This window comes from Pimephales promelas, chromosome 11 (assembly GCF_988280905.1).
Source record: "Pimephales promelas chromosome 11, fPimPro1.hap1.1, whole genome shotgun sequence".
Classification (NCBI taxonomy): Eukaryota; Metazoa; Chordata; class Actinopteri; order Cypriniformes; family Leuciscidae; genus Pimephales; species Pimephales promelas.
Window position 1 is genome coordinate 37,209,920 of NC_142779.1, and position 14,690 is coordinate 37,224,609.

At 46.6% G+C, this 14,690-nt stretch overlaps 1 protein-coding gene across 1 annotated transcript in view; it reads left to right on the forward strand.

The window, feature by feature from the left end:
- Nucleotides 1–14,028, forward strand: part of LOC148977261 (TFIIA-alpha and beta-like factor) — a 33,130-nt gene extending 19,102 nt beyond the window's left edge. The window contains exons 7-9 of the mRNA XM_089117390.1: nt 493–654; nt 6,641–6,730; nt 13,338–14,028. Of these exons, the coding sequence (XP_088973516.1) occupies nt 493–654; nt 6,641–6,730; nt 13,338–13,445 (360 nt within the window). The 3' untranslated portion in view covers nt 13,446–14,028. The remainder of the gene's footprint in view (nt 1–492; nt 655–6,640; nt 6,731–13,337) is intronic.
- Nucleotides 14,029–14,690: the final 662 nt, after the last annotated feature.

The following is a 14,690-nucleotide window of genomic DNA, read 5'->3' on the forward strand; positions in this document are numbered from 1 at the left end:
GGATGTCTGACATTTACACAACTAACACGCATCAAATCTGCCGCCTTTTCAAACAGTAACGTATTTCCCGCTGTCGCAAACCTCAACCGTGCGCATGCGTCGGTGTAACCAGACGATAGGCTTACATGTTTCCCGGCTTGACTGTTAAAAGCAGGCGATTGGCTGTCCAGCGGGAGGGGCGGGGCATGTGTGTACAACCGCCATCTTTGGTGTTGCGCGTTTTCTCTATATAGTTGTATTTTAATAATCCATTAAAAATGTGAATGTAAAATGGGTTGTAACTGAATATGGCTCTTCAGTTTAAATATGTTAATTTTTATGAGATTTGAGGGTGGAAGAAATTAAATCATGTGTGTTTGAGATCAGGAACCATTTTCATTTTTGAAAAAACTCTTTCTTCATGTAGCCTTGCAGTTTTAATGACGCCATATAAATGTTTTGCTCAAAGATTGTGGTTTCAAACAGAATATGATACTGATGCTGTTTCATCAGCTTGAGACGGAGCTGGACTTCATCACACAACTGGATGGAGTCGCTGACAGCAGCTCCGACACGGAGGAAGAGGATGATGAGGAAGATCTGGAGCTGGTTGGAGAGGAAGAGTTTCTGGGAATGATCAACAGCAATGAGGAGGAGGAGTTGGAAGAGGAAGAGGTAAGCATTCAGATGGAGAGTTAAAGGGTTAGAAAAGCTGTTTTTCTTTCTCAATAGGCAAGATGTTGGTTACTATTTATTTATTTTTACTTTTTACATGAATTTTCTGGAAGATAAAAGCAGCCATTTTTCTGGCACGTGTTTAAGGAGTCTTAAATCAGAGTTGATCTTGCATTTTGCTTCTACATTTACATATATATAGACCTTGAGGAAGTTGATTGTAATCCGATTGTTACTTTAATGTAGTAATATTTTCAGTAAAACCTGAAAATATGAGAACTTTAAATAATTATGGAATTACAGACTGATCCCATGAAGTAGCGTGTGTCCCTAAACCTAACCGTCACTGGGGTTAATGGCATTTATGACTGTTCCCTTACCATCCTAGGAAAAAAAACATAGCTCCCCAGATGTAGATCTACATTTTGCTTTGTTTTGGTCGGACATTTGACGGCGTGTACAGACACGCGGAATGACGCGGACGTTAATGGCGTAGGCAAACACGCATACACGCGGATAGCTCAAAATGCATTGAGATAGCACGCCACTTGACTCGAAATTGGCGTGTATGTTTACGCAAAAGTCATGATGTCATGTTGGGAATTAAGACTTTAGAAATGACATTTTCTAGTTATGCTCAGCTCTAAAATGTTGGGGCCTGTATTCATAAAGATTCTAAGAATCCTCTCAGAAAACTTTTAATTTAGCTTAAAAACTTACTACGTATGAGTCTTCTTAGCTTAAGAGCGATTCGGGACCGATCTGAGAGCATTTCTGAGGATGGAGAAGACAGAAACTCTCATGTCAGTGAGGAGGCGGGGATGACCCTGTTGCTATGTATGACACAATTTTTTGAAGACTGTGATTGGTTGGTTGTCCAAGAAGGGAAAAAAGATTGATTTTAACTACAGTCATGGTCAAAATTAATGGCACCCCTGGTAAATATGATGTAAACTGGCTGTACAAAATAATTCTGCATTGTTTATCCTTTTGATCTTCCATTCAAAAAATGGCAAAATTCTAACCTTTCATTGAAGTAAAAGAATTGAAAGTAGGGGTAAATCACACTATGAAATAAATGTTTTTCTCAAACACTCTGGCCATAATTATTGGCACCATGTTACTAAAAACTTTTTGCAACCTCCTTTTGCCAAGATAACAGATCTGAGTCTTCTCCTATAATTCCTGATGAGTTTGGAGAACACCTGACCAGAGATCAGAGACCGTGCTTCATCTCTTCAGTTCACTCCACTCATCAGGTCAGGGTCTGGGACGGTCATGGCAGAAGCTTCATTTTGTGCTCCGTAACTAATTTTTGTGTTGATTTTGATTTTTGTTTTGGACCGTTGTCCTGATGGAAGATCCAACCACGGCCCATTATACGATTTCTAGCAGAAGGCGTCAGGTTTTTATTTTTTTTATCTTTTTGTATTTGATAGAATCCATAATACCATGTATCTGAACAAGATGTCCAGGACCTCCAGCAAATAAATAGGCCCACAACATACAAGATCCAGCAGTATATTTAACCGTAGGCATGGGGTACTCTTCATCCCTGTTTGCACCAAACACATCTGCTGGGTTTGCTGCCAAAAAGCCCCTTTTTTAGTTTCATCTGCCCACAGAAGCCTGTGCCGCTTGAAGATCCAGTCGTGTCTGACACCTGAATATGCTGGAGTTTGTTTTTAGGAGCCAGGTACATTTTTCTTGAAACCCTCTCAAACAACATGTGGGGATGTAGGGGTTGTCTTTATTTTTTTTTTAGGTTTTCTGACCCCAAGACTCAAGTAATCTCTGCAATTCTCCATCTGTGATCCTTGAAGAGTCTTTGGACACTCAAACTTTCATCCTCACCGTCCATTAAGGCAAAATAGACACACGTCCTCTTCCTGGCAGAATCGTAACATCTTTAGTTGATTATAACTTCTTAATTATTGCCCTGATGGTCAAAATGGGGATTTTCAATTCTTTAGCTATTTTCTTACATCCACTTTCTATTTTGTGAAGCTCAACAATCTTTTGATGCACATCAGAACCATGTTCTTTGGTTTTACTCATTGTGATGGATGATTCAGGGAATTTGACCTTTGTGATTCCTCATATTTAAACTCCTTGAAACAAGAAGTCATAGCTGGACAATTTCATGTTCCTAGTCACCCTGATGTGCTTAAAAAATTAAATATTAATGGGAATGTACTTCAGAGATATTTTTCTCATAAAAAATTCTAGGGATGCCAACAATTATGGCCAGAGTGTTTTGGAGAAAAATTTATTTATTTCATAGCGTGATTTACCCCCACTTTCAATTCTTTTACTTCAATGAAAGGTTAGAATTTTGCCATTTTTTTTAATGGAAGATCAAAAGGATAAACAATGCAGAATTATTTTTTACAGCCAGTTTTCATCATATTTACCAGGGGTGCCATTAATTTTGACCATGACTGTATTCTAAGCCTTGAAATTACATGCATAAGTTTTCCTCTTTTACCGTTCTACACACACACACACACACACACACACACACACACACACATTATATATATGTGTAGATAAATCCTTTTTAATTAACCATGCTGTTAATTTCCTATAAGGTATTTGATTGGCTTTGAATGATAAAAATCGTTCCACTCTTTCCAGTTACACTGATTGCTGTCTATTTAAGTGGTGGTTTGAATGTAACTGTACTGTCCTCAACATCATTTTAGTATATTGACAGTCAGAAAAACTCTTCCCTCACACGACTCTGAAGACAGTATGTTTGTTTGTCCACAGGTTTAATGGTCTTGGGTATAGAGTGAAACTACAAACACAACAAATAAACATATTTCAATAATATGATTACAATTAAACGTGACATTTTTGTAATGTAAATATAATGAATACAAGCACAATCTGGCTAATGCAATATCCTAATTGAGAATTATTATTAACTCTCTTTAACTGTAACAGTTCACATTTATATGCAAGTATTATAAACATCCTTGCAAAATCAATAAATACTTACAAGCGATGCTGTTGCAAGGTTTGAGATTACAGAAATATGTGACGATTAACGAGAGCCATGGTTACTGCTGCCCATGGAGCACTCACGTAAGGGTTAATGCCCGACGAGGTGTCCATTGTCAGGTTTTAATGGACGACGGCGAGGCGTAAACCGGCCGACGCGCAGCGGAGGACGGTTGCCTCCGCCGAAGTCCATTAAAACCTGACAATGGACACCTCGGAGGGCATTAACCCGCTTATACCATGGTCACTTGCCAAATAAAACATTTTTAAAACATTAGTTTATATTTTAATTAGGCTAAATCTAGTTTTTACAAATAATAACTTGCCTTGCCTGACTGTTTATTTAGCAACCGGAGATATTTATAGTCCGCTTAGCTCGTATCCCTTCAGGTTCACAAATGCTTTTTTTTTTTCATGAAACACAAAGGTAGGTAGGCATAGTTTTTTTTTTTTTATTACACATAAAACAATTAATCAAACAACAATAAAAAAACAATTAGCTCTGAGGTCCAGCGATTTGCGCTTAACGTTATAGAGGGCAATAAATTAATCAGATCAAAGAGAGGGTCATTTGCCTCAGGCTCCTTAGGCTTGAAACGCTGTAACGTTCAGCCTTCTCCTGCCTTGGTTGTCTGGACAGCTGCGTAAAACTCCCGCAGGGTCTCATTCAGGGGTGCGTTTCCCGAAAGCATCGTTATCCAACTATGGTCGCAAGTTACGTCGTTACCAATAGAGTTCAATGGAGCAGAGCAGCAGCGGTGTAATTTTCTCCGTTTTATTTACATTTTTTCTTTCTTCAGCAGCATACCAGTCGTCAAAGTTGCCATATTCTCCATAAATGTTAAAAGAAATAGCACGAAGTCGCTCATTGTTGTATTAGGCTATAATATCTAACGTTAGATGATAGAGCATGTGACTGCCTGTTGCTATGGTTACTCACAGCCGTTGTAGGCAGCGCATTTATTTATTCATTTCGAATGGTAAACAGGCAGTTTCACCAGAACTACTTTACTAGGTGTCCTCTATCACTTTTTAACGGACACCCTGCAGCCAATCAGAATCGAGTATTCACCCAGACCATGGTATAATACTTCTTGGTTCACGTGAATACCAGAATTCGCAGAATTAAAGAAATGTCAAACTTGCCACTAGGTGGAGCTCTAAACCATAAATAAAGTGAACAGGAAATTTAAAGCCATCAATAACATTAAATAATCACAGGCTTATAACAAATACATCTGTTATCAAATTAAACAAAATATGAAATATTTTACAACAAACTTGTTCCAACACAGTAACAAACAAGGAATCAATACCGAGAAGGCCGAGAAAGCCCGACTGGACAGTGTTTACTGTTTGCCCAGTTAGTGGATGAACAGAAGGCCATCCTTTTCTTCAACACATTTCTTCTCCCTCTTCGTCTTTCTGCCATTTTCTCCTCTGCTAAAGAAACTCTCAAGCCTCTTTAAAAAGTCCTCAGCCATACTCCTAACAATTTTGACCGTAAGACCTCTTTTAAGGGTTTGGATGCTTTCTGAATTACTTTTTTCTTTCCTTGGATTTTTTTCTTTAATTTTAAGAGTAAACGCCCACATTTCTAAGAATTTTCTTAGAGTTTTGTCACTAGTAGGGATGGGAATTGATAAGATTTTATCGATATCGATGCCACTAACGATTCTGCTTATCGATCCGATTCTTTAACGATTCTCTTATCGATTCCTGATAGCACTGTGTGGGAAAAAGTACTCATATGCTTTTTTTGGGGAAAGAAACAATTGGTTTTATTTGTTTTAAACCTTTCACTTGACTAAGTAAACTGTACTTTTGATGTAATTTATATAATAAATGAAACCTTATGAGTTCAGTTCAGTGTTGAGTTCAGTTCAGTGTTGGAAGATCAGTTCAGTTGTTTTACCATTCATTAAAACGAATCGGTTCAAATGAGTCATTAGTTCGCGAATTGAACGTGTCATTATCAGACGTGTGCGCGTTCCGACACAAGATGTGTGTCATCACAGAAAACATTTCATCTTTTGGTCGTTTTTTCCGTTTATTTGAAGTGTGGTTTATGTCAGCTAAATGTGCGGACCGCTATTCAGAGAAGATAAGGCAACGTAGACCTATTTTAGCACAATTCACACCCAGCGGTAATTCAGGAAAAACAAATCTCCGAATGCTGCACATGAAACTTTAGTCTCCCGACCTTACCATTGTGTCGATTATTTTGATTAATATGTGCGAGGGAGAAAGAGAGAGCAAGACAGTGCTTAGTTTTGAGCAGTGAAGCCAGAGAGAGGTGCGCGCGCGCACGACCGGGGCTCTCTCTCTCCCTGCTCGTTCAGTTTAACACGAGCCCTGTCACGAGCGCAGCGGTTCATAACTACAGAGAGAGACAATTTTACCGGTACTCACCGATCAAATAAGGCTTTGGTGGTACAAAAAATCGCTTTGGACGCCGTACTGGTGCTTAATAAAGGACAAAGGGACAGTTGTTAGTTCACTGTCTGAAGCCTACATACTGGTTGACTCAGAGCAGGAGCATCGATAAGAGGAATCGTTAACGTCGAGCGCAAACAATATCGATGGATCGTAAAATTTAGAACCGGTTCTCGAGTGGAACCGGTTTTCGATTCCCATCCCTAGTCACTAGTAGCTACCGTTGCATTAAGATTCTTTATGAATATGGGCCATTATCTTTCATATTATTATTATTATTATTCAGATTTTTCTATTTTTCTCCAAAATAGCTGATCACATAATGGTAAGTATTAGAAAAAATCCTTTAAATGCAGTTAAATCCATAAATTGCTTTTGAATGAATCGAAAGCCCATGAATGATGAATGAAATCAGGTCTTATAAGAGGACGAGCTGGAAGATTTCCTCACACACTGATTCTGCCAATCCTCTCCTCATGAAAGTGTGAGTTTAGAGGAGCTTCTGTTATGAACGCTTCTGTTTTCTTCTCATGCGTTCTCTCAGGATCCGCTGAACTCTGGAGATGACGTGAGTGATCAAGATATCCCAGAGGTCTTTGACACAGAGAATGTCATCGTTTGCCAGTATGATAAGGTAAAAACTACAGAGGAACTATTTGGGGGGATTTTAAAAAGTTGAAAATCATACTGGATAAAGATGATGGCTACGTATAAGCTGGCGTCCTTTGAATGATTCTTTACTGTTATGGGTTCATAGATTGGGTTGTCCAAAATAAAAAAAACCTGTAGAATTATAAGTGTTGAGTATTAGATCTAAATGTACAGTAGCGTTCAGAAGATGAGATCACTATGTAATCAAAGTCAGTCTTAATTTTGCACAATCTTGGTAAAAACAATAAAAAACAAGACTTTTTATAATTCTGCAAATAGGGCTTCACTGAAACATGTTTTTAATTCACTGATCTGATTCTGATACCTGAATCCTACACATCGGCTAGGGTTAGGTTTAGGGTTAGCGCATCGGTTGTCAGTTTTGACTGATTTTGCTTACGGAAATTGTTCAAAAAACAGCAGAACAGTTGAACGACAAGTCCAGAGTTTCAAGTGTCGTTCTTAAATGGTTCAGTGTTTTTTAATGAATCGGGAGAATCAAAATGATTCAATGACATGTTTAAAAAGTGGTCACTTGCTTTTTGAACAGTTTGAACGAATCGGTTTAATGAATGATTCTGTTGTTCACATATACATTTTTCCGCCACCTACCGCAGGTTTAGTTTCATAAAGCATTGCTTAATTTTTCCAACAATTCTGTATTAAAAATGTTATATTTAAAACTTTAGTTTCATTAAATTATTGATTAAATGAATGCACTGTAAATGTATTTTGTTAATTAGTAAGATAGATTTTGTTGATTCTGATTTCATTGGATTGGTAACAGCCCTACAGTGGATATTGAAATCAAAACTAACTTTAGCTGGACAATAACTTTATTCTAGAGCTTCTGCAAACAATCTCTGTTACTGTAATCTCCTATCTCCAGTTATCACTGTAAAGCTGCTTTGAAAGAATCTACATTGTTAAGTACTGCATAAAGGAAGGTGACTTGATTTTTAAATTAAATCAATCTTTATAAAGTTACAAAAGGTATTAAGTCAAGAGCAGTGAGTGGTATCTTTGTCCTCTGTTTGATAAGCATTGAAACAGAGCATCAGGTTATTAGACTGCTGTCACTTTAAGACTAAATGCACAGGTCCAATATAAATACTGTCTACGTTCATTTGAGATATAATTGACTTAATTGACTAATATAATTGACTTAATTGACGTTTACTAGATATTTGCGTAAAAAGGTGTTTTTTCATAATTTGAAGAGTAAAGAGTATTCACTTCAGTATTATTGTGCTGTCTGTGGCAGCTCCATATACCACAATGCAACACGGTTGTCATGTCACCGTTTAATTTAGCACCACTGCGAACAACTCTGATATAAGGGTTATTATTTTTTACATTTAAAACACCAACACACCTTTGCTGCAGGGCAAATTGTGAAATATAAATTAACTCCATAGCGGACACTACTGAGGGGGCGAGACTACTGAGGGTGCAAGGAGACTGAGGGGGAGACTGAGGGTGCAAGACTACTGAGGGGGCGAGGAGACTGATGGGGCGAGACTACTGAGGGAGCGAGGAGACTGAGGGAGCGAGGAGACTGAGGGAGCGAGGAGACTGAGGGGGCAAGGAGACTGAGGGGGCGAGGAGACTGAGAGGGCGAGGAGACTGAGGGAGCGAGGAGACTGAGAGGGCGAGGAGACTGAGGGAGCGAGGAGACTGAGGGAGCGAGGAGACTGAGGGAGCGAGGAGACTGAGGGGGCAAGGAGACTGAGGGGGCAAGGAGACTGAGGGAGCGAGGAGACTGAGGGGGCAAGGAGACTGAGGGGGCAAGGAGACTGAGGGGGCGAGGAGACTGAGGGGGCGAGGAGACTGAGAGGGCGAGGAGACTGAGGGAGCGAGGAGACTGAGGGGGCGAGGAGACTGAGGGGGCGAGGAGACTGAGGGGGCGAGGAGACTGAGGGAGCGAGGAGACTGAGGGGGCGAGGAGACTGAGAGGGCGAGGAGACTGAGGGAGCGAGGAGACTGAGGGGGCAAGGAGACTGAGGGGGCGAGGAGACTGAGGGGGCGAGGAGACTGAGGGTGTGAGACTACTGAGAGGGCGAGGAGACTGAGGGGGCGAGGAGACTGAGGGGGCGAGGAGACTGAGGGTGTGAGACTACTGAGAGGGCGAGGAGACTGAGGGGGCGAGGAGACTGAGGGGGCGAGGAGACTGAGGGGGCGAGGAGACTGAGGGCGCAAGGAGACTGAGGGTGTGAGACTACTGAGAGGGCGAGGAGACTGAGGGGGCGAGGAGACTGAGGGTGCAAGACTACTGAGGGTGCAAGACTACTGAGGGGGCGAGGAGACTGAGGGGGCGAGGAGACTGAGGGGGCGAGGAGACTGAGGGGGCGAGGAGACTGAGGGGGCGAGGAGACTGAGGGTGTGAGACTACTGAGAGGGCGAGGAGACTGAGGGGGCGAGGAGACTGAGGGAGTGAGGAGACTGAGGGTGTGAGACTACTGAGAGGGCGAGGAGACTGAGGGGGCGAGGAGACTGAGGGGCGAGGAGACTGAGGGAGCGAGGAGACTGAGGGAGCGAGGGGACTGAGGGGGCGAGGAGACTGAGGGGGCGAGGAGACTGAGGGGGCGAGGAGACTGAGGGGGCGAGGAGACTGAGGGGGCGAGGAGACTGAGGGGGCGAGGAGACTGAGGGTGTGAGACTACTGAGAGGGCGAGGAGACTGAGGGGGCGAGGAGACTGAGGGAGCGAGGAGACTGAGGGTGTGAGACTACTGAGAGGGCGAGGAGACTGAGGGGGCGAGGAGACTGAGGGGGCGAGGAGACTGAGGGTGTGAGACTACTGAGAGGGCGAGGAGACTGAGGGGGCGAGGAGACTGAGGGGGCGAGGAGACTGAGGGGCGAGGAGACTGAGGGAGCGAGGAGACTGAGGGAGCGAGGGGACTGAGGGGGCGAGGAGACTGAGGGGGCGAGGAGACTGAGGGGGCGAGGAGACTGAGGGGGCGAGGAGACTGAGGGGGCGAGGAGACTGAGGAGGCGAGGAGACTGAGGGGGCGAGGAGACTGAGGGGGCGAGGAGACTGAGGGGGCGAGGAGACTGAGGGGGCGAGGAGACTGAGGGGGCGAGGAGACTGAGGGGGCGAGGAGACTGAGGGGGCGAGGAGACTGAGGGGGCGAGGAGACTGAGGGGGCGAGGAGACTGAGGGGGCGAGGAGACTGAGGGTGTGAGACTACTGAGAGGGCGAGGAGACTGAGGGGGCGAGGAGACTGAGGGGGCGAGGAGACTGAGGGGGCGAGGAGACTGAGGGAGCGAGGAGACTGAGGGTGTGAGACTACTGAGAGGGCGAGGAGACTGAGGGGGCGAGGAGACTGAGGGGGCGAGGAGACTGAGGGGGCGAGGGGACTGAGGGAGCGAGGGGACTGAGGGGGCGAGGAGACTGAGGGGGCGAGGAGACTGAGGGGGCGAGGAGACTGAGGGGGCGAGGAGACTGAGGGAGCGAGGAGACTGAGGGGGCGAGGAGACTGAGGGGGCGAGGAGACTGAGGGGGCGAGGAGACTGAGGGGGCGAGGAGACTGAGGGGGCGAGGAGACTGAGGGAGCGAGGAGACTGAGGGTGTGAGACTACTGAGAGGGCGAGGAGACTGAGGGGGCGAGGAGACTGAGGGGGCGAGGAGACTGAGGGGGCGAGGAGACTGAGGGGCGAGGAGACTGAGGGAGCGAGGGGACTGAGGGGGCGAGGAGACTGAGGGGGCGAGGAGACTGAGGGGGCGAGGAGACTGAGGGGGCGAGGAGACTGAGGGGGCGAGGAGACTGAGGGGGCGAGGAGACTGAGGGGGCGAGGAGACTGAGGAGGCGAGGAGACTGAGGGGGCGAGGAGACTGAGGGGGCGAGGAGACTGAGGGGGCGAGGAGACTGAGGGGGTGAGGAGACTGAGGGTGTGAGACTACTGAGAGGGCGAGGAGACTGAGGGGGCGAGGAGACTGAGGGGGCGAGGAGACTGAGGGGGCGAGGAGACTGAGGGAGCGAGGAGACTGAGGGTGTGAGACTACTGAGAGGGCGAGGAGACTGAGGGGGCGAGGAGACTGAGGGGGCGAGGAGACTGAGGGGGCGAGGGGACTGAGGGGGCGAGGAGACTGAGGGAGCGAGGGGACTGAGGGGGCGAGGAGACTGAGGGGGCGAGGAGACTGAGGGGGCGAGGAGACTGAGGGAGCGAGGAGACTGAGGGGGCGAGGAGACTGAGGGAGCGAGGAGACTGAGGGGGCGAGGAGACTGAGGGGGCGAGGAGACTGAGGGGGCGAGGAGACTGAGGGGGCGAGGAGACTGAGGGGGCGAGGAGACTGAGGGAGCGAGGAGACTGAGGGTGTGAGACTACTGAGAGGGCGAGGAGACTGAGGGGGCGAGGAGACTGAGGGGGCGAGGAGACTGAGGGGGCGAGGAGACTGAGGGAGCGAGGAGACTGAGGGTGTGAGACTACTGAGAGGGCGAGGAGACTGAGGGAGCGAGGAGACTGAGGGGGCGAGGAGACTGAGGGGGCGAGGAGACTGAGGGAGCGAGGAGACTGAGGGGGCGAGGAGACTGAGGGAGCGAGGAGACTGAGGGGGCGAGGAGACTGAGGGGGCGAGGAGACTGAGGGGGCGAGGAGACTGAGGGAGCGAGGAGACTGAGGGGGCGAGGAGACTGAGGGGGCGAGGAGACTGAGGGGGCGAGGAGACTGAGGGGGCGAGGAGACTGAGAGGGCGAGGAGACTGAGGGGGCGAGGAGACTGAGGGGGCGAGGAGACTGAGGGGGCGAGGAGACTGAGGGGGCGAGACTACTGAGGGGGCGAGGAGACTGAGGGGGCGAGGAGACTGAGGGTGTGAGACTACTGAGGGAGCTAGGAGACTGAGGGGGCGAGGAGACTGAGGGTGTGAGACTACTGAGAGGGCGAGGAGACTGAGGGGGCGAGGAGACTGAGGGGGCGAGGAGACTGAGGGGGCGAGGAGACTGAGGGTGTGAGACTACTGAGAGGGCGAGGAGACTGAGGGAGCGAGGAGACTGAGGGGGCGAGGAGACTGAGGGGGCGAGGAGACTGAGGGGGCGAGGAGACTGAGGGAGCGAGGAGACTGAGGGTGTGAGACTACTGAGAGGGCGAGGAGACTGAGGGGGCGAGGAGACTGAGGGGGCGAGGAGACTGAGGGGGCGAGGAGACTGAGGGTGTGAGACTACTGAGGGGGCGAGGAGACTGAGGGTGTGAGACTACTGAGGGGGCGAGGAGACTGAGGGTGTGAGACTACTGAGGGGGCGAGGAGACTGAGGGTGTGAGACTACTGAGGGGGCGAGGAGACTGAGGGTGTGAGACTACTGAGGGGGCGAGGAGACTGAGGGTGTGAGACTACTGAGGGGGCGAGGAGACTGAGGGTGTGAGACTACTGAGGGGGCGAGGAGACTGAGGGTGTGAGACTACTGAGGGGGCGAGGAGACTGAGGGTGTGAGACTACTGAGGGGGCGAGGAGACTGAGGAGACTGAGGGGGCGAGGAGACTGAGGGGGCGAGGAGACTGAGGGGGCGAGGAGACTGAGGGTGTGAGACTACTGAGAGGGCGAGGAGACTGAGGGTGTGAGACTACTGAGGGTGCGAGGAGACTGAGGGTGTGAGACTACTGAGGGTGCGAGGAGACTGAGGGGGCGAGGAGACTGAGGGGGCGAGGAGACTGAGGGGGCGAGGAGACTGAGAGGGCGAGGAGACTGAGGGGGCGAGGAGACTGAGGGTGTGAGACTACTGAGAGGGCGAGGAGACTGAGGGGGCGAGGAGACTGAGGGGGCGAGGAGACTGAGGGGGCGAGGAGACTGAGGGAGCGAGGAGACTGAGAGGGCGAGGAGACTGAGGGTGTGAGACTACTGAGAGGGCGAGGAGACTGAGGGTGTGAGACTACTGAGAGGGCGAGGAGACTGAGGGTGTGAGACTACTGAGAGGGCGAGGAGACTGAGGGGGCGAGGAGACTGAGGGGGCGAGGAGACTGAGGGGGCGAGGAGACTGAGGGGGCGAGGAGACTGAGGGGGCGAGGAGACTGAGGGGGCGAGGAGACTGAGGGGGCGAGGAGACTGAGGGTGTGAGACTACTGAGGGTGCGAGGAGACTGAGGCATTCTGTATGGTGCTTCATCAGTTTTACTACTTAGTGTGTGTATGTAGAGAAACTTTGTTGGTTGTGTTGGTAGTTGTTATTTATGTCTGTTGTTTTTTCTGAGCGAGAACATGGTTAAACCTGTGCAGAATAAAGCCATTTTTTTAGTTTTGCAGAGAACACTGTGAATATGGAGCAACCTATGCTGTAGGTTGCCACTGAAAATCTACTTTATGACTCTGACCGTGAGTGGAAGACATTTTGCCTGAATCCGACATGGTTGAGAATATTAATAAATGCTAATGCCAGTGTGTGGTTTTGATTATGTGAATGATGTCACCCGCGATGACACTCGTTGTGTTGGACAGATGGAGATCTTCCAGTTCAGTTTAACAGTGTAAACGGACTAAATCTACATTAATTTGTATTTTAGTCATTTTAGTTGGCACAAATCTCCCAGTCAAAACTATTTACAAAGAAATTATATTTTAATGTTTTAAATTGTTTACTTTTTTGTTTGTTTGTGTTTTATAGATCCACCGTAGCAAAAACCGCTGGAAGTTTTACCTGAAGGATGGTGTGATGTGTTACGGGGGGAAAGACTATGTGTTCTCCAAGGCTGTAGGAGAGGCGGAGTGGTGATGGAGATCATTTACTTTTTCATTTTCCTTATCTTGCATAATAATTACAATTTACACAATCTTCAGATTTTCTTTGTACAAGTTTGTGACATTTAATACTGTATTCTGTGATACAGAAATTAATGTTGGTGCTTATTGAAAATTTTTTTTCAATAGATCTGACAAGATAAATGTAGAGGTGTAGTTTTCATTAAATATGATTACATGTGTTTTGTTATTTTTGAAATGTGGACTTGTTTTTGTTTGTTTTCTGCTGTCCGACAGTGATGGACCCGAACACTGTATGTTATAAAGATGTTTACGTCCACATCAGGAAATCTGCTTGATTTATATTGAGCTCGGCAGAATAAAAAAAATGGAATATTGATCATATTGAATTATACTAATGACTCGACAGTGATTTACTTTCCATAATTATTGTAAGTGTTCTAGATATAATATGGTGTAAATGTTGAACCTCGTACAGCGTGGAGCTTCAGAGATTGTTTTCATCAATATTGTAACCTTGCATAGCTGCTGCTTTACTGGTATTGACCATGTATGTTTTCTTTATGAAAATAAATTCAAGCAATTAAACTCCGTAATATGTTTCAGTCTCTGCTTAAATATTTTGTCCTTTTTCATTTAGTGTCTTTCATCTCTTCTTCTCTGTCTCCCACTGAAGCCCCTGGGAAGCATTCATGCTTTATAAGGAGAACAAGGACACTGTGGAGGCCATGTTTCTCCTCAGGATCAGCGCTGAGAGAATCAGGATCTCAGCTCAACAAAAGCCTCATGAGCCTGGAGCTGGGAAACTTCAGCTTCAAGAAACCTGTATTAACACTGGGAGATCTGCAGGGAAAGCCCTTCACTGACCCTAACTTCACTACACGTGGACCTCGGGTGAGAATCTGCATGAGCTGCTGTTCAACTGTCTCTGTTTCTCAGCTAGATAAACACTTAGACTGGTTTAGAGCAACTTCATTCTAAGCTGGCCAAAAAACATGTCGCTCTCTGATTAGTGTGCATTCGTCATCATGGCAATGTTTCGACAGCATTATGCAACATCACAATATTTATCAAGAGTTGCGTAAATGTTTGGCTGATATCTTGCATTGACAACTGCTCTGTAACCCATCAAGCACATTCCAAAGACTTTCAATGGGGTTAAAGGTCAAGACTCTGTGGTGAAAATAATTCCTCATGCGAGTGAATCACTCTTCACTGTTTGAATCCGATGAATCTTTACAACAGATGTTAAAGGGTC